The 23,881-nt window shown below is 36.4% G+C and overlaps 1 protein-coding gene across 17 annotated transcripts in view; it reads left to right on the plus strand.

Moving 5' to 3' along the window:
- Window positions 1–23,881, plus strand: part of VAV3 (vav guanine nucleotide exchange factor 3) — a 521,969-nt gene that overhangs the window by 337,690 nt on the left and 160,398 nt on the right. For 16 of the 17 annotated variants that reach the window (XR_014261053.1, XR_014261054.1, XM_082451935.1 and 13 more), the window contains exons 21-22: window positions 3,556–3,621; window positions 12,962–12,996. Coding sequence is in view for 15 of the 17 variants with exons in the window: in XM_082451935.1 (XP_082308061.1) it covers window positions 3,556–3,621; window positions 12,962–12,996 (101 nt within the window). In the remaining 2 variants the exon portion in view is untranslated. The remainder of the gene's footprint in view (window positions 1–3,555; window positions 3,622–12,961; window positions 12,997–23,881) is intronic. The other variant, XM_082451933.1, reaches the window with a different exon arrangement.

Raw genomic sequence — 23,881 nt, forward strand, 5'->3', positions numbered from 1 at the left:
GATTATCTGACCCGGAATAAAATGCCCACACAGGAAAAGTAAAGAAAAAGGAAATTCAGCTACATGTCTCTTATCAAGGTTAGTAAAAATTTCATAAATAGATCATCACATAAAGTGCACAAAATCATTGCCTTTGAAAATGGTTGACTTCATAGCTACAGTCTGCAGTCCCATCCATGCGTAGGGGATTGATAGCTGCTCCGCCCATTAGTATTAATGAATGATCAATGCACAGCGCACACACAACCACCAGGGAACCAAAGACACCCCACCTACACACTACTTTGTTTCTTAATCTTCCAAATGTTGTAGGATGGCTACTGCCTTATCAGTGGAAAATCATTAAGTACAGCACATATTATGTCCCATAGCTGAAACTGACATCTCATAGAAATTAGTGAGGAAATGTAACTTTATTCATCTATCTATCTGTTAAGCTATGTTAAATTCTCTCTCACCTCTTTGTCATCTAAGGGATGCCTGTGACCATTAAGGAAATGTAGCCTGCACTGCTAGGGCATTTCATTAAGGAAAAAATTCAGAATGACATTAGTAGTCTGCTTAGTGAGAAAAATTCCTCTCCTGGGAATTCTCCAATAGTGTTAAATGCACTGTCACAGAATATCACTGCTTTTCCCGAACTCTGCATTCAATAGAGTAAGACCTTTTGTTCTTTTTCTGATGAAGAATAGGAATTGACAGTTCACCGTTCTTATAATTGCCAAAGTTTTCCAATTTGTTGATACATCTTCAAATGTAGGTTTTAAAAAACCATTATAAAGCTCTTGCTTAGGCCTTTCCCCTGAAAAACAGACTTACCTCCTTTGGTGTACTCTGAGGTCTTATTTTACTTTAAAACAATCCCCTTATCCTTTTTACTTATGAGCCTCGGTCAGTACATGGTTCCCACCTGCACACCCTCATATTTTCTCCTCAGGTAGCATCGCGGTGCATTTATATTTATATAAGGGTCTAGCTAGTCATATAGTCCCCAAATATTATACTTACTTACTTGTATCTCAGTGTCATGCTTAAAATAAAGCACCAAAAAGCACTCAGTAAATACAGTTGAATGAAAGGAACATTTCATTCAAACCTTATAGTTACTGTGCTGCCATCACACTCCAGTGTCTGATTCTCCTCCCTCCTGGTGGTTCCTTACTGCCTTCTAATTAGACTAATTTCTCTAAGTGCTGTTTTCTTCTGTCTACATTTCCTTCCGCAACGTTCTTGCTCCTATGATTTCAAGTTTCCCCTCTATATGACTGCCATCTAAATCTGTGTTATCTGGATGGATTACATATCACCTCCATCCTTGACTTTTCCCCCAATCTTTAACTCCCATAGTCTTCTCTTCCCGTATCTAATCCATAGGCAGGTCCCAAACACAGTAGTTAAATGATGTCTCTAGCACCTGTTTCCCCTCCTCCAGGCCTCCTTCCCTTTCTATGACACCATTTCGTTAATGTTATTCTAATCTACAAAGTCATGCCCATCTATAAGCCAGCTTGCATACTGATGCCAGGTTAGTTCTTCTAAAATATAATATAACCCCTTTATTGAAACCCCATGGCTAATGATAAATTCAGATATCACTGTCAAACTGGTTCCTTAGTACCTTTTAGCTTTCTTTCTACTGTCCCCCTTTATGAGTCTTACGCAGTAGCGAGAAGCAGTGCAAAGCTCTGAAGTTAGAACATTTGAATTTGAATTCTGGTTCTGTCACTTACTGGCTCTGTGATCATGGGCAAATCATTTAACTCCTCTATGTCTCATTTTTCTCACCTTTAAAATAGGGATAGTAGTTGGACCTACCACAAAGGATTATTGTAAGGACTAAATGAAACACTCAGGGCAGTGTCTAGCGTACAGTTAGGGGTACAATAAGTGTTACTCATTATTAGACCCCACTTAAAGGGAACCATTTGCATTTCCCATGCACATCCTGTAATTCCCTAGCCCCATGCCTTTCTCATGATGTATTTTGTTTTCAGAATGTTCTCCATTTCCATCTCTATTTGTTTAAACCCTGCACATTTTACATTCATGTGCCCCCTCTTCCATGTAGCTTTCAGGCAAACCCCCAATACTCAGTTTAGCTTTTGAATTTCCATAGCATCTCCTGTACCTCTTTCAGTATTTAGCCCTTTCTACTTTGTATTATAATTAGGTGTATACATATCTTCTGAAAATATAGGGGAAAACAAGAACTGTTTTATAAATTTTTGCATTTTTCTCAGTATCTAACCAAACATGAGATACTGTATTTGTTGACTAAATGAATGAATACCCGACTTGTTCACTTACCTTTTCCCTAATATGCAAATGCAATGTGGTTTGAGAACCTGGCCAAAATTATTATCTTCTCCTTGCTTGGTGATGTAATTGATCTCCCTCTATCCTAACCCCACCCTTTCCTCTTCTCTTTTTCCCCCCTTTTTCCCCATACCTCTGACTCTTCCCCCTTTTCTGCTCCACTTACCTTCTCTCTCTCCCACTCTCCCCTCCCCCGTCTTCCCTTTTCTTCTCATCTTCCTCCTCATCCTTGTCTTGAATTCTAGATTCCCACTTCTTAAAATTTCCTCCACAAACTCATAGCCAAGATCTGTGGGAACAAAGCAATACTACTTCAAGAGGGAGATGTTTTCTGATCGTTTTTTGTTACTCTCTTTGTCAGAAATAATGGAGCATGTAGCATCCAATTATAATGCAACTTATTCATCTGAGCTACTGAGAAGCAAGCAATGGTTAAATAGCAAATAAAAACAAGCCCAATATCTGGACAAGGAGAAATAATCTCACAAGAACTTTTTAATTACATGTTCTTATTGTTGCAGTATGTTTTGAGTACAGTTTGTCTTTATAGAAAAAGGGAAACAATTGTGTCATGAGATTGTTTTAAAGAGGAATTTGACCAAAGGTCTCCAAGAATAAATTATTTTCTTACTGTTAAATTTCTTCCCTCTTTTCTCATTTACAATGGCGTTTTGAGTCCTAATCCTTTCCTCCAACATCTTAACTGTCCCCTTCCCTTAATCAATATCCTGTTTCTTTCTCCTAAATTTGAAAATCATCTAAAATGTCATATTATGCTCTGTTTTCCATTTCCACATGTCTTGAACTGTCTCATCCTGTTGGAGGAACATTCTCATGAGTTCTGTTAGGGATACCAATATCCTAATTAATTATGAGCTTACACAAAACCAATGTGATCTACTTGTATTTATGAATATAAATTTGAAAGATATAGTATGCTATTATCTCTATTATAGGATTGAGGGGTGTGAAGTTAACAAAATTGAATGGTAGATTGGAAAGTCAAACTTGAATTCTTATTTTATAATCGTGATCTGAAGCCATATGTGAAGTTTGACAATTTTAAAACCTTTCTGCTTATGCTTCCCTTCCTGAGCCATAGTCAGTTAATGCTTAGGACTGGATACAATGTGGAAGTAATTCTGAGGATCCCAACCGACCACATTATGCATCTACTGCTATGGGATCATCATTATAGTAAATTTGTTCTCAACACTGGCATCTTTTTTTCTAATTTAGGGTAGAAATTTAACATCTGGAGAGGTTGGATTTTTTCCGAGTGATGCTGTCAAGCCTTGCCCATGTGTGAGTATTTTATTTCTTTCTACTTTGTTTTTTGATGCTGTAATGAATTGTCAAGAAAGTACAAAGGATACTGGTCTGGCCCCTCATTAATTCTATTAATATTTTCTTATTAATAACATATTCCAAAATTATGATGATTCCATTGTCAGAAAATATTTTTAAATGTTAAGGGAATACGTGCAACAGGAAAATTTTACTTAGTAGAATTTACAAAATTAACATTTTTATAAGGTTTTAGAAGGAATAAACTAAAGCTACTGATCAGATGTATTGTACAAACTTCCCTTTTCCCTCTGAGGTAAGAATGGTATGGTCTAATATATTTCCAGTCACTTTGGGTTACAGAGAGATTGCACTTCAACTAGTGTGTTTGAAAGCCTGCTAGAAAGCATGAACGTCCGCAGATTCTTCAGTCAAATCTCTTAATATATTTTTCTGTGCTTTAGTTTGTCATAACAGTTTATTTAGTGTCGTAATGACATTTTCTGAAAACATCAAATACATTAGGCAGATACAAGAAGAATGAATATTTACCCAAATATTATTATGGATGAATATAACATAAAATGTACTCTCTGGTGCTTTATGAAATTTATAAATTTCTGTTTAGGGTGATGTTATTTTATCATCGTAATTTGGTGTTTGGGGTAGATTTTTCTATGACACTTTTCAAGTTCTTAACTCTAATTAAATGAAATTATTTTACTAATACAATGGAGTTATTCGTTTGGGGGAAAAAAAACCTTCTTGAACTATCTTGCTTGCCTTATTTCAGTCCTTCCCAGTTTTCTAAACTGAACATTCTTTTTAATATTATAAATGGGAATGTGTCTGCCATCCTTAACCTCAGATGTAGTCTGAAGAATAATTTACTCCATTCATTCAAGCTTAATTAATTTCAAAAGCAAAAGGGAATAAAAAAAAAAAAGCTCTTGCTATTTCTGTTGGTTCTATGATCTAATGCCACATATTCAGGTTATGTTGTAATCTTGAAAAAAATCATTGAAATTTCATACAACTCTCATTTAATTAGATAAGCAAAAATGATTCTTTAGCTAGTTTTCTGTCATTTATATGAATAAGATTAAGGCTTCCTATGCTTGAAGAACTGAGATTTATATGTAGGCACGTAGCAGAAAATTAACATTAAGATTTTGGGAACCTAGCACAGGGAGCTCAGCTTGGTGTTCTGTGATGACCTAGATGGGTAGGATGGAGGGGCGGGGGAGGGAGGCCCAAGAGTGAGGGGATATATGTACACATATAGCTGATTCACTTCATTGTACAGCAGAAATTAACAACACTGTAAAGCAATTATACTCCAATAAAAAGAAACTATTAAGCATTTCATGTACCATGTACTGTTTTCTTTTCACAGCTCCTTGAATATAGCATAGAATGAGCATTTGAAGTTTTATTTTAGGAATAGTCTGGCACATAGTAGGTATTTAATAAATTTTTGTTGTATGAATGAACAAAGAAGTGAAAAAGCAAACAAAAGTTCCTAACTAAATGTAGGTAATTAACAATGGCAGATATTAATTAAATCAGCTTATAGGAGCATATTGAATGATATTTGGTGATCTGGTTAGTTACTAGAAAAAGAAATGTGCTTACAATTCTAGCTGATAAAGAGCTGTAGAGGAACACATAATTATGGGTAGGACTACCAACTAAATATGATTGTTTTTATAGCTTAAAGTTAATAAATAGCTATTAAAATTTTACTGCTTTACTTAATGAAATTATAGATTCATTTGTTGGTTGTAGGTTAAGTTAGGTGAATGAAGCTAAGTAGAAGAAGGAAAAACACAGGAGGAACATAAAAGAGACAATTTCATTTCTGGCAATATGGTTACTGGAGAGAAAGCCTAGAGCTACAGCACAGTGCAAACTTGGGTGTCTCTCTGTGAATCGCAGAGCCCTCAGTGGGTGAACAAGAAGAAAACTATCCCACAGGAGAAGATATGCCTATCTTCGTCTTGGATCTTGGTGGGGAACAGAAAAAAAAGTCTCTCTCCCCTAAGAATTCTTAACTTTAGATCCAAAAACCACCCACATGGGGGGCTGGAATTCATACTAGCTTTGTGACCTAAATAATACTAAGCTAGAAACATAGTAGAACATACATATCAATAATTACCTTAAACATAAATGAATTAAATGTTGCAAACAAAAGACATAGACTGGCTGAATGGATACAGAAACAAGACCCATATATATATGTTGTCTACAACAGGACCACTTCAGATCTAGGGGACACATACAGACTGAAAGTGAGGGGATTGAAAAAGGTATTCCATGAAAATGGAAATCAAAAGAAAGCTGGAGTAGCAATACTCATATAGGACAAAATAGACTTTAAAATAAAGACTATTACAAGAGACAAAGAAGGAACACTACATAATGAGCAAGGATCAATCCAGGAAGAAGACATAACAATTATAAACATATATATATCCAATAGATGAGGCAAATATTAATAGCTATAAAAGGAGAAATAAACAGTAACACAATAATAGGGGAGGACTTTAACACCCCACTTTCATCAATGGACAGATCATTCAGACAGAAAATCAATAAGGAAACACAGGTTTTAAATGACACATTAGATCAGTTGGACTTAATTGATATTTATAGAGCATTCCATCCAAAAGCAGTAGAATACACATTCTTCTCAAGTGCACATGGAACATTCTCCAGGATTGATCACCTGCTGGGCCACAAAGCGAGCCTCAGTAAATTTAAGAAAATTGAAATCACATCAAGCATCTTTTCCAACCACAACGCTATGAGATTAGAAATCAACTACAGGGAAAAAAACTGTAAAAAAAACACAAACACGTGGAAGCTAAGCAATATGCTACTAAACAACAAATGGATCACTGAAGAAATCAGAGAGGAAATCAAAAAATACCAAGAGACAGATGAAAATGAAAGCATGATGATCCAAAACCTATGGGACACAGCAAAAGCAGTTCTAAGAGGGAAGTTTATAGCAATACAGTCTTACCTCAGGAAACAAGAGAAATCTCAAATAAACACCCTAAGCTTACACCTAAAGCAACTAGAGAGAGAAGAACAAACAAAACCCAAAGTTCGTAGAAGGAAAGAAATCCTATAGATCAGAGCAGAAATAAATGCAATAGAGATGAAGAAAACAATAGTAAAGATCAATGAAGCTATAAGCTGATTCTGTGAAAAGTTAAACAAAATAGATAAACCTTTAGCAAGACTCATCAAGAAAAAAAGGGGAGGGGCTCAGATCAATAAAATTACAAATGAAAAAGAAGTTACAACTGACACCACAGAAATACAAAGCATCATGAGAGACTACTATAAGCAACTATATGCCAATAAAACGGATAACCTAGAAGAAATGGACAAATCCTTAGAAAGCTACAATCTCCCAAGACTGAACCACGAGGAAATAGAAAATATGAAAAGACCAGTGTGGATGCCTTCTACATAATAAAGGCCATAAATGACAAACCTACAGCTAGCATCATTACTCAATGAGGAAAAGCTGAAAGCATTCCCTCTAAGATAAGGAACAAGACAAGGATATCCACTCTTGCCACTTTTATTCAACATAGTTTTGGAAATCCTAGCCACAGCAATGAGAGAGGAAAAAATAAAATAAAATGAATCCAGATTGGAAAGGAAGAAGTAAAACTGTCACTGTTTGCAGATGGCATCATACTATACATGGAAAATCCTAAACATGCTACCAGAGAACTACTAGAACTCATCAATGAATTCGGTAAAGTTGCAGGATACAAAATTAATACACAGAAATCTGTTGCATTTCTATACACTACCAACGAAATATCAGAAAGAGAAATTAAAGAACCAATGCCATTTACCATCACATCAAAAAGAATAAAATACATAGGAGGCAAAAGACTTGTACTCTGAAAACTATAAGACAGTGATGAAAGAAATCAAAGATGACACAAACAGATGGAGAGACATACCATGTTCTTGGATTGGAAGAATCAATGTTGTCAAAATGACTATACTACCCAAGGCAATCTACAGATTCAGTGCAATCCCTATCAAATTACCAGTGGCATTTTTCACAGAACTAGAACAAAAACTTTTAAATTTGTATGGAGATACAAAAGACCCCAAATAGCCAAAGCAATCTTGAGAAGAAAAACGGAGCTGGAGGAATCAGGCTCCCTAACTTCAGACTATACTATAAAGCTACAGTCATCAAAAGAGTATGGTACTAGCACAAAAACAGAAATATAGATCAGTGGAACAGTATAGAAAGCCCAGAAGTAAACCCACATTCCTATGGTCAATTAGTCTATGACAAAGGAGGTAAGACCATACAGTGGAGAAAAGACAGTCTCTTCAATAAATGGTGCTGGGATAACTGGACAGCTACATGTAAAAAAATGAAATTAGAATATTCTTTAACACCATTTACAAAAATAAACTCAAAATGGATCAAAGACCTAAATGTAATACCGGATAGTATAAAACTCTTAGAGGAAAATTCAGGCAGAACACTCTTTGACATAAATTGCAGCAATATCTTTTTCAATCCATCTCTTAGAGTAATAGAAATAAAACCAAAAATAAACAAATGTGACCTAGTTAAACTCAAAATTGTCTGCACAGCAAAGGAAACCATAAGCAAAACAAAAAGATAACCCACAGAATGGGAGAAAATATTTGCAAATGATGCAACCGATAAGGGATTAGTCTCCAAAATAAACACTTTATGCAGCTCAATAAAAAAAAGAAACAACCAAATCACCCAATCAAAAAATGGGCAGAAGACCTAAATAGACATTTCTCCAAAGAAGATACACAGATGGCCAAGAGGTACATCCAAAGATGCTCAACATCACTAATTATTAGAGAAATGCAAATCAAAACTATAATGAGACATCACCTCACACCAGTCAGAATGGCCATCATCAAAAAGTCTACAAACAATAAATGCTGGAAAGGGTGTGGAGAAAAAGGGAACCCTCCTACACTCTTGGTGGGAAGGTAAATTGGTACAGCCACTATGGAGAACAGTATGGAGGTTCCTTAAAAAGCTAGAAATAGAGCTACCATATGATCCAGCAATCCCACTCCTGAGCACATATCCAGAGAAAACCATGGTTCAAAAGGATACATGCACCCAATATTCATGGTAGCAATATTTACAATAGCCAAGACATGGAGGCAACCTAAATGTCCACTGACAGATGAATGGATAAAGAAGGTGTGGTATATATATACAATGGAATATTACTCAGCCATTAAAAACAATGAAATAATGCCATTTGCAGTAACATGGATGGACCTGGAGATTATCACACTAAGTGAAGTAAGACAGAGAAAGACAAATATCATATGATATCGCTTATATGTGGAATCTAAAAAAATGATACAAATGAACTTATTTACAAAACAGAAGCAGTCTCACAGACATAGAGAATGAATTTATGGTTACCCGGGGGAGGGGTGGGGGGGAGGCATAGATTGGGAGTTTGGAATTGACATTTACACACTGCTATATTTAAAACAGAAAACCAACATGGACCTACTGTATAACATAGGGAACTCTGCTCAACATTCTGTAATAACCTAAATGGGAAAAGAACTTGTATATGTATATGTATAACTGAATCACTCTGCTGTATACCTGAAACTAATGCAACATTGTTAGTCAGCAATACTCCAATATAAAATAAAATTTTTAAAAAGAAACGTAGTATAAAATGATTCCGCATTGATTGTGTTCCCAATGCAAGTACAGATTCTCTCTAGATTGGCACCTCAAAGGATTTCTACTGATAAAGTCCCAGGGATTATAAATTCACAATTTGGAATAATTATATTTATGAGGAAACAAACCCACCTTAAGCAAAAGTCAGCAGAGACAATAAAATGCAGAATTAGACCCACAAAGACAACAGATAGTGGAATTATCAGATACTAAGTTCAAAATTGTATGTTTAATATGGTTGAAGAAATAAAAGGGGGAATAAAAGTCTAAAAGGAAAACAAGTCACTCTTGTTTGGGCATATTTCAAAAAGAATCAGATATAGTAATTGAAATGAGAAACCTAATGGAAACATTACATGATGTATGAGACCCAGTTGGGCAGAAAACTGGAAGAAAAATCTGAATAAATTTCTCAGTGAATAGTCCAGAAAGATTAAGAGATAGAGAATGGAATGATAAAGTTCAAATACATCTATTGAAAGAGAGAATATAGATAATTGTGGGAAAGCAATGTTCAAATGATGGCTGAGAATTTTCCAGAATTTATGATAAAACTAATCTTAATAGTCAAGAAGAGTATATTAAACTTAATCAATACCTAGATACATTTTAGTGAAACTGCAGAACATCAAAGACAAAGAGAAAATATTAAAACCAACCTGAGAGAAAATACAGATTACCTATAAAGGGTTGATGATTAGACATATAGCTAACAACAGCAATAATGGAAACAATAGGAGTTTCCACTTCTGGTCATTGTCAAGTAGCTCCTATTGGACCAAGCCTCCGACAGAAAATAACTACAAACTCTGGACAAAATATTTTTTACAAAAACAACTATCTGAACATACTGGCTAGGAGAGGACTTGACATTCAGAAGAAGGATGATACTTGATGAATTTCCTGGCTTTAAGGCTAGCTTAAGGATAGACCCTGGGCTGCACCATGCAGGGTGGCTGAAATTCAGATAGAAACCTCACAGTATTACTGGCTTGAAGAGCAGAATATGGAGTTTGAAGCAAACACAATCTGGAAAGGGAGATAAGAAATCTTAGAAAGGAAAGAAGAGTGAGGGAGAACCTCAGATTCTGTGTATAAACATTGCCTCAGTCTCTGAGTGGTGCAGACTTCAAGTAGCTCAGCTTAGGCTAAAAGAACTTAATGAAGTATTCAGTTGCCCCTTACCACAGGGAAGACAGAGTTTGCAGTTGGGGTTCAAACAAATTAACTGCCTGCTCTAAGAAAAACCACACTCTTTGTAGGAGCATAACTGAATCCAGGGCCTCTACAGCATATCATTCAAATCGTCCAAGAGGCCATCTAAAATCACTCAGTATACAAAGAAACAGGAAAACGTGAACCACACTCAAAACAAAAGACAATTAAAGGATAACAACCCTCAGATGTCCCAAATGATAGAATTTGCAAGAAGGGATTTTTAAAGTAGCCATTGTAACTGTGCTCAAGGACATAAATAAAGGAAAATACAGTTGACCCTTGAAACATGCAGGGATTAGGGCGCTGACCCTCTAAGCAGTGGAAAATTCACCTATAACTTATAGTCGCCCCTCTATATTCACAGTTCCTCCATATCTGTGGTTTCACATCCATAGATTCAATCAAATGCAGATTGTGTAGTATTGTAGTATTTACTATTGAAAAAAATCCACGTATAAGTGGACCCATGCAATATCAAACCCGTTTTGTTCAAGGGTTAACTGTATGTTTATAATGAATGGACAGCAATGAAATTTCAATATTTGAAGCAGTAAGAATAATATACTCAAAGTTTTGAAAGAAAATTAGAAATATATCTTTCCTCAATGAGGATGAAATAATGACATTTCTAGCCTAACAAACACAGAAAGTTCACTTCTGTCTCATCTAGCTTTTATAAAATGTATTTGGGAAGAAGCATATATCTTATATGTAATTTTATATGTATGCTATATTCCCAATGAAATTTTTTTTAAATGCTACATCCACAGCAGAAGTCTTAACAATGTAAACAGCCTATGATGAAGGCAGAAAAAGGCATTAGGGAAAAACTGTCAAAGATGAGAACAAAATTATTTATAGCCTTATATATGAGATATTCCTCCAAACGAGGGCCCAAAGTACACATGATAGAAATGAGGAGGGCTCATGTCAGATGGAAAAGGACAGGATCCTACTCTGATGATGGGGGTCACAGCTGAGAAGACAGTCCTGGCTCATCACACATCAGAATGTACCGAAGAGAGAAAAAGCTTCAGAAGGACACATCAGGATGGAACAGCCTCAGATCTCTGTTCTACTTTAGAATTTTATGTCACCCTTCACTTTTGTGGATCCTTCCCAGCTGAGAAAATCCACAGTCAAGATATGTTGAAGCTCTTTACCTGCTCTGTCCTCTTTCTCTCTCTTTGTTGTTGTTCTCCAGGAAGAGAGAGATAGGTTTAGGAATAAGCATACATTTGAAGAATACAGAGAGGTAGAGGGAAGGAGGAAAAAACTTTTTTCCCCATCAGATTTCTGAGGCCATGTATATTTTACTAAAAGGGAAACTGTTGAAGATTGATTTCTATTTGCGAAAACAAAATGGTATAAGAAAATATTCGCAGGAGTCGAATGGTATAATTTACTTTCAATATGTTATCTGTGTATCAGGATTTTACACAGTGGTGAAATTTAAAATGTGATCCATAGGATGAAAATATTTAAATATTAGTAACTTTAGAGATGTTCTGACCAGAAGGATAGTTTTTTACAAATAATTCTTAACCTGGAAGGTCAAAATAGTAACAGCCCATTATGAAAATGGACATAGCTAGAGATATAGTGACATTAACCAGACCTCAGTTACAAATGAGGGTAACAGTATTTTTAATCACCCAGTATAAAAAGGCCCAGGAATACCATGGAATGTATACATCAAAGATTCAGGTGATTCATGAAAATTACATAGTATGAATTGTATTTGTTGTTTTTTGAATATTGGTGTGCCTTCTTTGGCTTTGCTCATTTTCTAATTGCAATCAGCAACTAGAAGTTTTCTTTTTCTTTCTTTATTTGCGTAGAAAATGAAGTTTTTCTCTGTTGTAAACCTCCATAGGAGAAAAGGGAAAAATGAGTATTTCTTATGACTTTTTCATAAATAAAAGGTTTTCCAGTTGGTAGACTTCTAAATCAGAGCTGAAAATTTGCGTTACACAATAAGAGTCTGTATCAGGTGTATATTGTTTATTTTGCCTGTTTTCCCCATATATTGGGAAAGCAGTGTGCTATTTGGTTTTCCTAACGTTTTCATTTTAATTTTCTATGATAGGATTAAACTGCCTTGATAATAAATACCAAAAGATTCCAATTCATATTTTTCCTGTTATCTCTTCCTTTAGAGGTACAGTGGCAGTAAAATGAATGAAAGAATTAAAGTGAAATGAATTATTTTCTACTTATCTGACATATACTATGATTCACTCTGTATAATATGGCCAATGGATAGTTCTAGGACTGTGCTACTTAGGGTTTTATAGAGCTGAGTCAGCTGAACTGAATTAATGATTGATTTCTGAAAGCTTCCCTTAAGTAAACTTAATCTATTTTTGCCTTTTTACATCCTAGGTGCCCAAACCAGTAGATTATTCTTGCCAACCCTGGTAAGTATTAAAAATGTTTATGTAGCTGAGTTGAAATACCATACCCTTAGCTCGAGGACACCTTAAATGTGGGAGTAGTAAACTACATTCAGTTTCCATCTGTCCTGGCTAAAGGTGTTTTCAGATGCAACAAAACACCATAATGAATTTATATATTGCTGACCTTTCCATATCTTTATCAGAGAGTGGTGCATGTGTGTGTACAAGCACATGTACTTGGCTGTAAATCCAAAGTTTATAACATCCACAGAGGGGAATGGGACGTGGGCAAATATGTATATTGTATTTTAGAAGAGTAAATTTCATGAAGTTGAGAAAAAAGGTATGATTCCATTTTCTGAAACTAAAATTTAGCCCAGAAAGGAGAGTAGATCCTAAAAATACATTTTATAACACATAATATGGGAGGAGCAAGATGTGTCCAAGTCTAAAGTTTTAGGTCTCTGTGGAGCTCACATAACACTTGGAGGTTAGCGGTATCACTAACAGAAACAAAGAAGCAGTAGATAATGATTATTATTTTTTAGACATTATGAGTTTAAGGGGAAATGATATCCTCAACCGGAAAAACTATTTAGAATCTAAAATAGTTATAATCATCATATGATAATAACTAACATATTCTGGGTACTTAGTATGTACTTAGTATTTTACACATTTTGTTTTGTTTTTCCAACATCTGTATAAGGAAGGTTATTTTTATTATTTTTACAGATGAGGAAACAAAGGTTAAGGCCAACCAGCTAGTAAATGGTACAGCCAGGATTCCAAGTTATGCTGTCTGTACATTAGCACACCACCTGTTAAAGTACAAAACACGGGCATATTTACTTATTTATATTTGTTTCCTGAATTTTGAGTTTGGCTCCTCTTAAAATGACTGCATCTATTTTTATTTTCTTGATATTGAAATATATATATACAAACTAGATATCACGATATGTATATAAGTGAGATATTCTGAGAGTATATAGTACTAGTTCAGTTTGCAGGTGTAACTAACACCTGAGTTCTTTGATATTTAAAATTCTGATCATTTTCTGTTATATAACCAAAGCATGAAAAATGCCAGGTTACTGTAGGAATATATTGTCCATAGTATGAAATCCTCTCCTCAGCAGTCTTGCTCTCCCCTCCCCAGCAATTTCTGCCTTCTGTGGTCATTGTCTGCTTTCTCTGACATCCCTCCCTGGGCTTCAGCACTGAGCTTGCTGGAGAAATTGTAGCAGGTCTGTAATGGAACTGGAAATCTTTGCTACATGTTTACCTGGTTTAAGACAAATTTGAGATCTTAGTTTTCGTGGAATTAAAGACTGTAATCCTGACAAATTAAGTTTGGAGAATAGAGGTGATAGCATGGATAATCAAACTGGAAAACATCAAGAACTGGTGAAATCATGAGAGTGTGATGATAGTTTCCTTCTCTTTTCTTTTACTATTTTTCATGTAAGTAGGCATAATAGTTACAAGAGTAATGATTTTAGAGAAATACTAAAGCCACAAACTAGATGGATTTTTTTTTAATTGGAGTATAATTGCTTTACGATGTTGTGTTAGTTTCTGGTGTACAACAAAGTGAATCAGCTATATTCATACATATATCCCCTCCCTCTTGGACCTTCCTCCCACCTCCCCCAATCCCACCCATCTAGGTCATCACAGAGCACCAAGCTGAGCTCCCCGAGCTATATCACAGGTTCCCACTAGCTATCTATTTTACACGTGGTAGTGTATTTATGTCAAACCTAATCGCCCAATTCATCCCACCCTCCCCTTCCCCCTGTGTCCACACGTCTGTTCTCTACATCTGTGACGGATTTTATGAAATAAACCAGTCAGGTACCTGGGAACCAGTCAGGGCACAGGAGATTTGTTTTTGAACCCTTTGTTTTAAAATGTACCCTTGCCAATATGTAAAATTCTATTGAATATATGACCAGTTAGAAAAGTATTGTTCCTAATGATAAAAAAAAAACAAAACAAGATGTTCAGATGAGGGAAGACCCTTGAAAACAGTAAGAAATAAAGATATAGTAGAATTTCATAATTACTTTTTCTTCTTTTCTGAGCAACTTGGACAATTTATTCACACTAAGCAGGCAGTTTCATGTGAAATGCCTTCTGCTAAGGAACAAAATGATCAACTATATCAGAAAATGAAATCTTCAATGTTAGAAATACTAAACTGTTTAGAGAAAAGTTACACTGTGGTTCTCAAGTCATTAAGAAAGTGAATAACACCAACTGTATGGTGTATTTATTATTTGCACATTTTAAAACAAGTTGTTCCCATAAGGTAAACTTTATCTCTTTTATAGCCCATGAAATAAAACAGAATTCAAGATGATTATCTTTAACAGTCTCTGTTTTGGGGTGTCATGAAGGCAGGGATGAGGCATGGGGCTTAAATCTGGGGAACTGTCTGAAAATACTTATGAAGAAAAGGATACAGATGCCAAGGAACCTACCTCATCCTCCAAGTAGTCAGGCAACTTACCTTTCCCTACCTTAGCAGGAGACATAAGTTAGAAGGTATATTACATGGAAAAATTGAGGCATATGGGGCCTAGACTTGGAAAGAGCAGGACCAGCAGAGATTGGGAGAGCAGTCATACTGAAACCAGATGGGTCAAATTAAGGAAAGTCAATATACAGACTGATGATGATCCCCAGTTCCTTTGTGTAGCTCAATTTCAGTACTGTGACAGCTGTGTCTCACACACATGAACTACTCTCTTCTTGCATCCAGATAGGAATTTGGAAGATTTTTCTCTAAAGAAACAGAATAGACTCAAAATAAAAAATCTAAAATCCAGCCCCATCATAAGGTTCTTGCCAAACGATCAGGTTCCCACCCAATGAGCCTCCCTTGCTTCCCCCACACAGAGCTTCCAGTCAGTTCTTGGATGCCTTCCTCTTAAATATGAGCAGACAACAAGGAGTAACCAGGCATTTAAGAAAAGCCTTGAAGTAAAGAACAAATAAATGGGAAAAAGAAACTTGGAAGAATTACAGACATTAGAATGGGCAGAAGAAAGAAGCCTTTAATTTATATTCTTAGAATTAAGAGATGACAATGTATCCATAGAAGTGAGCTGGATGTTTTATAAAAGCAACAATCAGATAATAAGAAAGAGCTGTTCTAGTTAAGTATTGAGTACAGAAACTGGAAAATAAAGTTGAGTAAATCCTTCAGAAAATCAAAGAGAGATAATATGAGAGAAAAGATAGAGTAGACAAGTGACCTGAGAAGTCCAGCCTTCACTTAATAGAACTCCAGAAAGGGAAACTGAGAACAACAATTATCAAAAAAAAAAAACAAAAAAAATTTTTTTTAGAACTGAAGGGTATATGGCTCCAAATCAAAGATGCTACCAAGGGCCAAGGACAATACTGAACCTTTTAGTACAGCACATAACCGAAAGGCATATTAACATGAAAGTTTGCTACATAGAGAAAACAAAGCAACTGAGAGTTTCCAGGGAGAAAAAAAATCAGATTATATACAAAGACTTGGAAATCAGGATGGCATTGAATTGGAAGTTAGAACAGTAGAGCGATGCCTTAAAATTTGAGAAGCAAATAATTTCTCACCTATAATTCTATATCCAGCCAAACTGTGAATTAAGGATTATTAAGTAAAATAAAAACATGTTCATAGATGTGAGGCCTTCTGAGTATTACATGCCATGTATTCATTTATAGGAATCTGAAGGATGAGCTAGTAAACCAAAAAAGAGGGAGATACAGAATATAGGAAATGGGAGCAAAGGGATGTCCAGGACTACAGTAATTCAGCAGGCTTAGAGAGCAAGCAGTGGTGATTAGACCAAGAGGGTGGAGAGCTTGCTTGGGAAAGATGAATGTCTCCATAGAAAAAATTATTAGGTACAGTACATGGTGTTGAAAAGGTATCACTGAGGGGTTTATAATCCTCTTGGAGAATTTGGAAAAAATCTGTGGTAGAGACAAAGAAGCTTGAGCAAACCAAAAACTTGAGGACTTGTTTTTTGATGTCAGATGTTCTTTGAATGTGACAACATGACACAACTGGGTAAGATGATGGCTTAGCTTTGGAGAGGTTACACAAAGAATGAGGTGCAGCACTATGAAGGCATGAGCATAAGTGGAGAAACAGTGATTTTCCATCCTGACATCTAAAATTGATAAAGACCCAGAAGGAGAAGAGAGAGAGAAAGGGCCTGAGAAAATAATATTTGAAGAGATTATAGCTGAAAACTTCCCTAACGTGAGAAAGGAAACACTCAATCAAATCCAGGAAGCGCAGAGAGTCCCATACAAGATAAACCCAAGGAGGAACATGCCAAGACACAAATTAATCAAACTGACAAAAATTAAAGACAAAGAAAAATATTAAAAGCAACAGATAACATACAAGGGAACCCTGATATGGTTATCAGCTGATTTTTAAGCAGAAACTCTGCAGGCCAGAAGGGAGTGGCACAATACATTTAACATGATGCAAGGGAAAAACCTACAACCAAGAGGACTCTACCCAGCAAGGCTCCCTTTCAGGTTTGATGGAGAAATCAAAAGTTTTACAGACAAGCAAAAGCTAAGAGAATTCAGCACCACCAGACCAGCTTTGCAAAAAATGCCAAAAGAACTTCTCTCTACAAAAAAGGCCACAACTAAAATCAAGAAAATTATGAATGGGAAAGCTCACCAGTAAAGGCAAACATAAAGTAAAGGTAGGAAGTCATCCATGCACAAATATGATATCAGAACCAGCAATAATGAGAAGAGGAGAGTACAAATGCAGAATATTGGAAATGCATTTAAAATTAAGAGATCAACAACTTAAAACAATCTTGTATATATACAGACTGCTACATCAAAACCTCATGGGAGATATATAATGGGAGGAGACAAGATGGCAGGGTATAAGGACACATGCTCACCCCTTCTTATGGAAACACCAGAATCACAGCTAACGACTGAACAACCACCAACAAAAAAGCACTGGAACCTACCAAAAAAGATATTCTACATCCAAAGACAAAGAAGAAGCCACAACAAGACAGTAGGAGGGGCACAATCACAGTAAAATCAAATCCATACACACCAGGTGGCCAACTCACAAACTGGAAAACAATTATACCACAGAAGTTCTCCCACAGGAGTGAAAGTTCTGAGCCCCACATTAGGCTCCCCAGCTTGGAGGTGTGGCAACAGGAGAGGGAGCCCCCAGAGAATCTGTCTTTGAAGGCCAGCAGGATTTGATCACAGCAATTCCACAGGACTGGGGGAAACAGAAACCCCACTCTTGGTGAGTGCACATAGGGTCTCATGTGCACCAGGACCCAGGGAAAAAAGTGGTAACCTCATAAGAGACTGGGCCAGACTTACCTGCTAGTATTAGAGGGTCTCCTGTGGAGGCAGGGGTGGCTGTGGCTCACTGCAGGGACAAGGACACTGGTAGTGGCAGGTTTGACAAACTCATTGGCATGAGCCCTCTTGAAGGCCACCATTATCTCACCAAGACCTGGCCCCACCCAACAATCTGTAGGCTCCAGTGCTGGGATACCTCAGGCCAAACAACCAACAGGGCGGGAACACAGCCCCATCCATTAGCAGACAAGCTGCTTAGAGTCTTCCTGAATAAACAGCTGCCCAATAAACACACCTCCTGACATGGCCCTGCCCACCAAAGGGAGAAGACCCAGCTCCACCCACCAGTGGGCAGGTACCAGTCCCTCCCACCAGGAAGCCTGCACAAGCCTCTTAGACAGCCTCATCCACCAGAGGGCAGACAGCAGAAGAACTACAACCCTGCAGCCTGCAGAACAGAAACCACAATCACAGAAAGTTAGACAAAATGAGACAGCAGAGGAATATGTCCCAGATGAGGGAACGAGATAAAACCCCAGAAGAACTAAGTAAAGTGGAGATAGACAATCCACCTGAAAAAGAATTCAGAGTAATGATAGTAAAGATGATCCAAGAGCTTGGAAAAATAATGGAGGCACAGATTGAGAAGATACAAGAAATGCTTAACAAAGACCTAGAAGAACTAAAGAACAAACAGACGAACAATACAATAACTGAAATGAAAAAATAAACTAGAAGAAATCAGTAGCAAAATAACTGAGGCAGAAGAATGGATAAGTGACCTGGAAGACAGAATGGTGGAAATCACTGCCATGGAACAGGATAAAGAAAAAAGAATGATAATAAATGAGGACAATCTAAGAGATCTTAGGGACAACATTAAATACACCAACATTCACACTATAGGGGTCCCAGAAGGAGAGAAGAGAAAGGATCTGAGAAAATATTTGAAGAGATAATAGCTGAAGACTTCCTTAACATGGGAAAGGAAATAGTCACCCAAGTCCAGGAAGCACAAAGAGTCCCAGGCAGGATAAACCCAAGGAGAAACACACCAAGCCACATAGTAATCAAATTGACGAAAATTAAAGATAAAGAAAAACAATATTAAAAGCAACTAGGGAAGAGCAACAAATAACATACAAGGGAACTCCCATATGGTTATCAGCTGATTTTTCAGCAGAAACTCTGCAGGCCAGAAGGGAGTTTCATGATATATTTAAAGTGATGAAAGGGAAGAACCTACAACTAAGAATATTCTACCCAGCAAGGCTTTCATTCAGATTTGATAGAGAAATCAAAAGTTTTACATACAAGCAAAAGCCAAGAGAACTCAGTACTACCAGACCAGCTTTGCAACAAATGCCAAAGGAACTTCTCTAGGCAGAAGAGGCCACAACTAGAAGCAAGAAAATTACAAATGTAAAATCTCATCAGTAAAGGCAAACATTCAGTAAAGGTAGGAAATCATTTCCACACAAATATGATATCAAAACCAGCAATTGTGAGTGGAGGAGAGCACAAATGCAGGATACTGAAAATGCATTTGAAATTAAAAGACCAACAACTTAAAACAATCTTGTGTATATATAGACTGCTATATCAAAACTTCACGGTAGCTGCAAACCAAAAATCTACAATAGATACACACACAAAAAAGAAAAAGGAATCCAAACACAACACTAAATTTAGTCATCAAATCACAAGAGAACAAAAGAGGAAGGGAAGAAAAAACACCAACAAAAACAAATCCAAAACAATTACCAAAATGGCAATAAAAACATACATATTGATAATTATCTTAAACATAAACAGATTAAATGCAACAATCAAAAGACACAGACTAGCTGAATGGATACAAAAACAAGACCCATATATATGGTGTCTACAAGAAACCCACTTCTGATCTAGGGACACATACAGGCTGAAGTGAGAAGATGGAAAAAGATACTCCATGCAAATGAAAATAAAAAGAAAGCTGCAGTAGCAGTGCTACAGATCTAGGGACACATACTGACTGAAAGTAAGGGTATGTAAAAAAATCTACTCCATGCGAATGGAAATCAAAAGAAAGCTGGAGTAACAATACTCATGTCAGACAAAACAGACTTTAAAATAAAGACTATTACAAGAAACAGAGAAGGGCACTACATAATGATCAAGGGATCAATCCAAGAAGAAGATATAACAATTGTAAATATACATGCACCCAACATAGGAGCACCTCAATATATGAAGCAAATGCTAACAGCCATAAAAGGAGAAACTGACAATAACACAATAATAGTGGGGGACTTTAACACCCCACTTTCATCAATGGACAGATCACCCAGACAGAAAATCAATAAGTAAACACAAGCATTAAATGACATATTAGACCAGGTGGACTTAATTGATATTTATAGAGCATTCCATCCAAAAGCAGCAGAATACACATTCTTCTCAAGTACACATGGAACATTCTCCAGGATTGATCACCTGCTGGGCCACAAAGCAAGCCTCAGTAAATTTAAGAAAATTGAAATCACATCAAGCATCTTTTCCAACCACAACACTATGAGATTAGAAATCAACTACAAGGAAAAAAACTGTAAAGACACACACACACCTGGAAGCTAAACAATATGCTACTAAACAACCAATGGATCACTGAAGAAATCAAAGAGGAAATCAAAAAATACCTAGAGACAGATGAAAGTGAAAGCACGATGATGCAAAACCTATGGGACACAGCAAAAGCAGTTCTAAAAGGGAAGTTTATAGCAATACAGTCTTACCTCAGGAAACAAAAAAAAAATCAAAGAGAAAGAAGAACAAACAAAACCCAAAGTTCGTGGAATGAAAGAAATCATAAAGATCAGAGCAGAAATAAATGAAATAGAGATGAAGAAAATAGAAAAGATCAATGAAACTGTAAGCTGGTTCTTTGAAAAGATAAACAAAATTGACAAAACTTTAGCCAGACTCATCAAGAAAAAGAGGGAGAGGGCTCAAATCAATACAATTAGAAATGAAAAAGAAGTTACAACTGACACCACAGAAATACAAAGGATCATAAGAGAGTACTACAAGCAACTATATGCCAATAACATGGACAACCTAGAAGAAATGAACAAATTCTCAGAAAGGTACAATCTCCCAAGACTGAACCAGGAAGAAATAGAAAATATGAACAGACCAATCACAAGTACTGAAATTGAAACTGATTAAAAAACTCCCAGCAAACAAAAGTCCAGAACCAGATTGCTGCACAGGCAAATTCTATCAAACATTTAGAGAAGAGTTAACACCTATACTTCTCACACTCTTCCAAAAAGTCACAGAGGATGGAACACTCCCAAACGCATTCTATGAGGCCAGCATCACCCCAATACCAAAATCAGACAAAGATACCACAAAAAAAGAAAAATCCTCAACAAAATACTAGCAATCTGAAACCAGCAATATATTAAATGCGATCATACACTATAATCAAGTGAGATTTATCCCAGGGATGCAAGGAATTTTCAGTATCCACAAATCAATCAGTGTGATGCCACATCAACAAATTGAAGAATAAAAAGCATATGATCATCTCAATAGACGCAGGAAAAGCTTTTGACAAAATTCAACACCCATTTATGATAAAAGCTCTCCAGAAAGTGGGACCTAAATAGACATTTCTTCAAAGAAGAGATAAAGATGGCCAAGAGGTGCATGAAAAGATGCTCAACATCACTAATTATTAGAGAAATGCAAATCAAAACTACAATGATATATCACCTCACACCAGTCATTATGGCCATCATTGAAAAGTCTACAAACAATAAATGCTGGAGAGGGTGTGGAGAAAAGGGAACCCTCCTACACTGTTGGTGAGAATGTAAATTGGTACAGGCACTATAGAGAACAGTATGGAGGTTCCTTAAAAAAACTAAAAATAGGGCTACCATATGATCCAACAATCCCACTCCTGGGCGTAGATCCAGAGAAAAACATGGTTTGAAAAAAAGCTTCAGGATACAAAGTTAATACACAGAAATCTCTTGCATTTCTATATACTCACAATGAAAGATCAGAAAGAGAAATTAAAGAAACAATCCCATTTACCATCGCATGAAAAAGAATAAAATACCCAGGAATAAACCTACCTAAGGAGGCAAAAGAGCTGTACTTCAAAAACTATGATGCTGATGAAAAAAATCGTAGATGACACAAACAGATGGAAACATATACCATGTTCTTGGATAGGAAGAATCAATATTGTCAAAATGACTATACTACCCAAGGCAATCTGCAGATTCAGTGCAATCCCTATCAAACTACCAATGGCATTTTTCACAGAATTAGAACAAAAAATTTTACAATTTGTGTGGGAACACAAAAGACCCCAAATAGCCAAAGCAATCCTGAGAAAGAAAAATGGAGCTGGAGGAATCAGACTCCCTGACTTCAGACTATACTACAAATCTACAGTCATCAAAACAGTATGGTACTGGCACATAAACAGAAATATAGATCAACAGAACAGGATTGAAAGCCCAGAAATAAACCCACAGACCTATGGTCAATTAATCTATGACAAAGGAGGAATTTCCCTGGCAGTCCAGTGGGTAGGACTCCACGCTTTCACTGCAAGGGGCACAGGTTTGATCCCTGGTCGGGGAACTAAGATCCCACATGCTGCACAGCACAACCAAAAAATTTAGGAAAAAAAATTTTTTTTAATCGATGACAAAGAGGGAAGAACGTACAATGGAGAAGAGACAGTCTCTTCAGTAAGTGATGCTGGGAAAACTGGACAGCTACATGTAAAAGAATGAAATTAGAACATTTTCTAACACTATACACAAAAATAAACTCAAAATGGATCAACGACCTAAATGTAAGGCCAGACATTATAAAACTCTTAGAGGAAAACATAGGTAGAACACTCTGACATAAATCTCAGCAATATCTTTTTGGATTCACCTCCTAGAGTAATGAAAACAAAAGCGAAAATAAACAAATGGGACCTAATTAAACTTAAAAGCTTCTGCACAGGAAAGGAAACCATTAAAAAAAATCAAAAAGACAACCCACAGAATGGGAGAAAATATTTGCAAACAAAGTGACCGACAAGGGATTAATCTCTATAATATGCAAACAGCTCAAGCAGCTCTATGTCAAAAAAACAAACAAAAAAAAATCCCAATCGAAAAATGGGCAGAAGACCTAAATAAACATTTCTCCAAAGAAGACATACAGTTGGCCAAAAGGCGTATGAAAAGATGCTCAACATCACTAATTATCAGAGAAGTGCTAATCGAAACTCCAGTGAAGTATCACTTCACACTGGTCAGAATGGCATCATCAAAAAGTCCACAAACAATAAATGCTGGAGAGGGTGTGGAGAAATGGGAACCCTCCTACACTATTGGTGGAATGTAAATTGGCACTACCTCTGTGGAAAACAGTATGGAGGTTCCTTAAAAAACTAAAAATAGAACTACCATATGATCCAGCAATCCCATTCCTGGGCACATATCCGGAGAAAACATGCTTCGAAAGGATA

Source organism: Balaenoptera physalus (genome assembly GCF_965194825.1).
Source record: "Balaenoptera physalus genome assembly, chromosome: 1".
Taxonomy (NCBI): Eukaryota; Metazoa; Chordata; class Mammalia; order Artiodactyla; family Balaenopteridae; genus Balaenoptera; species Balaenoptera physalus.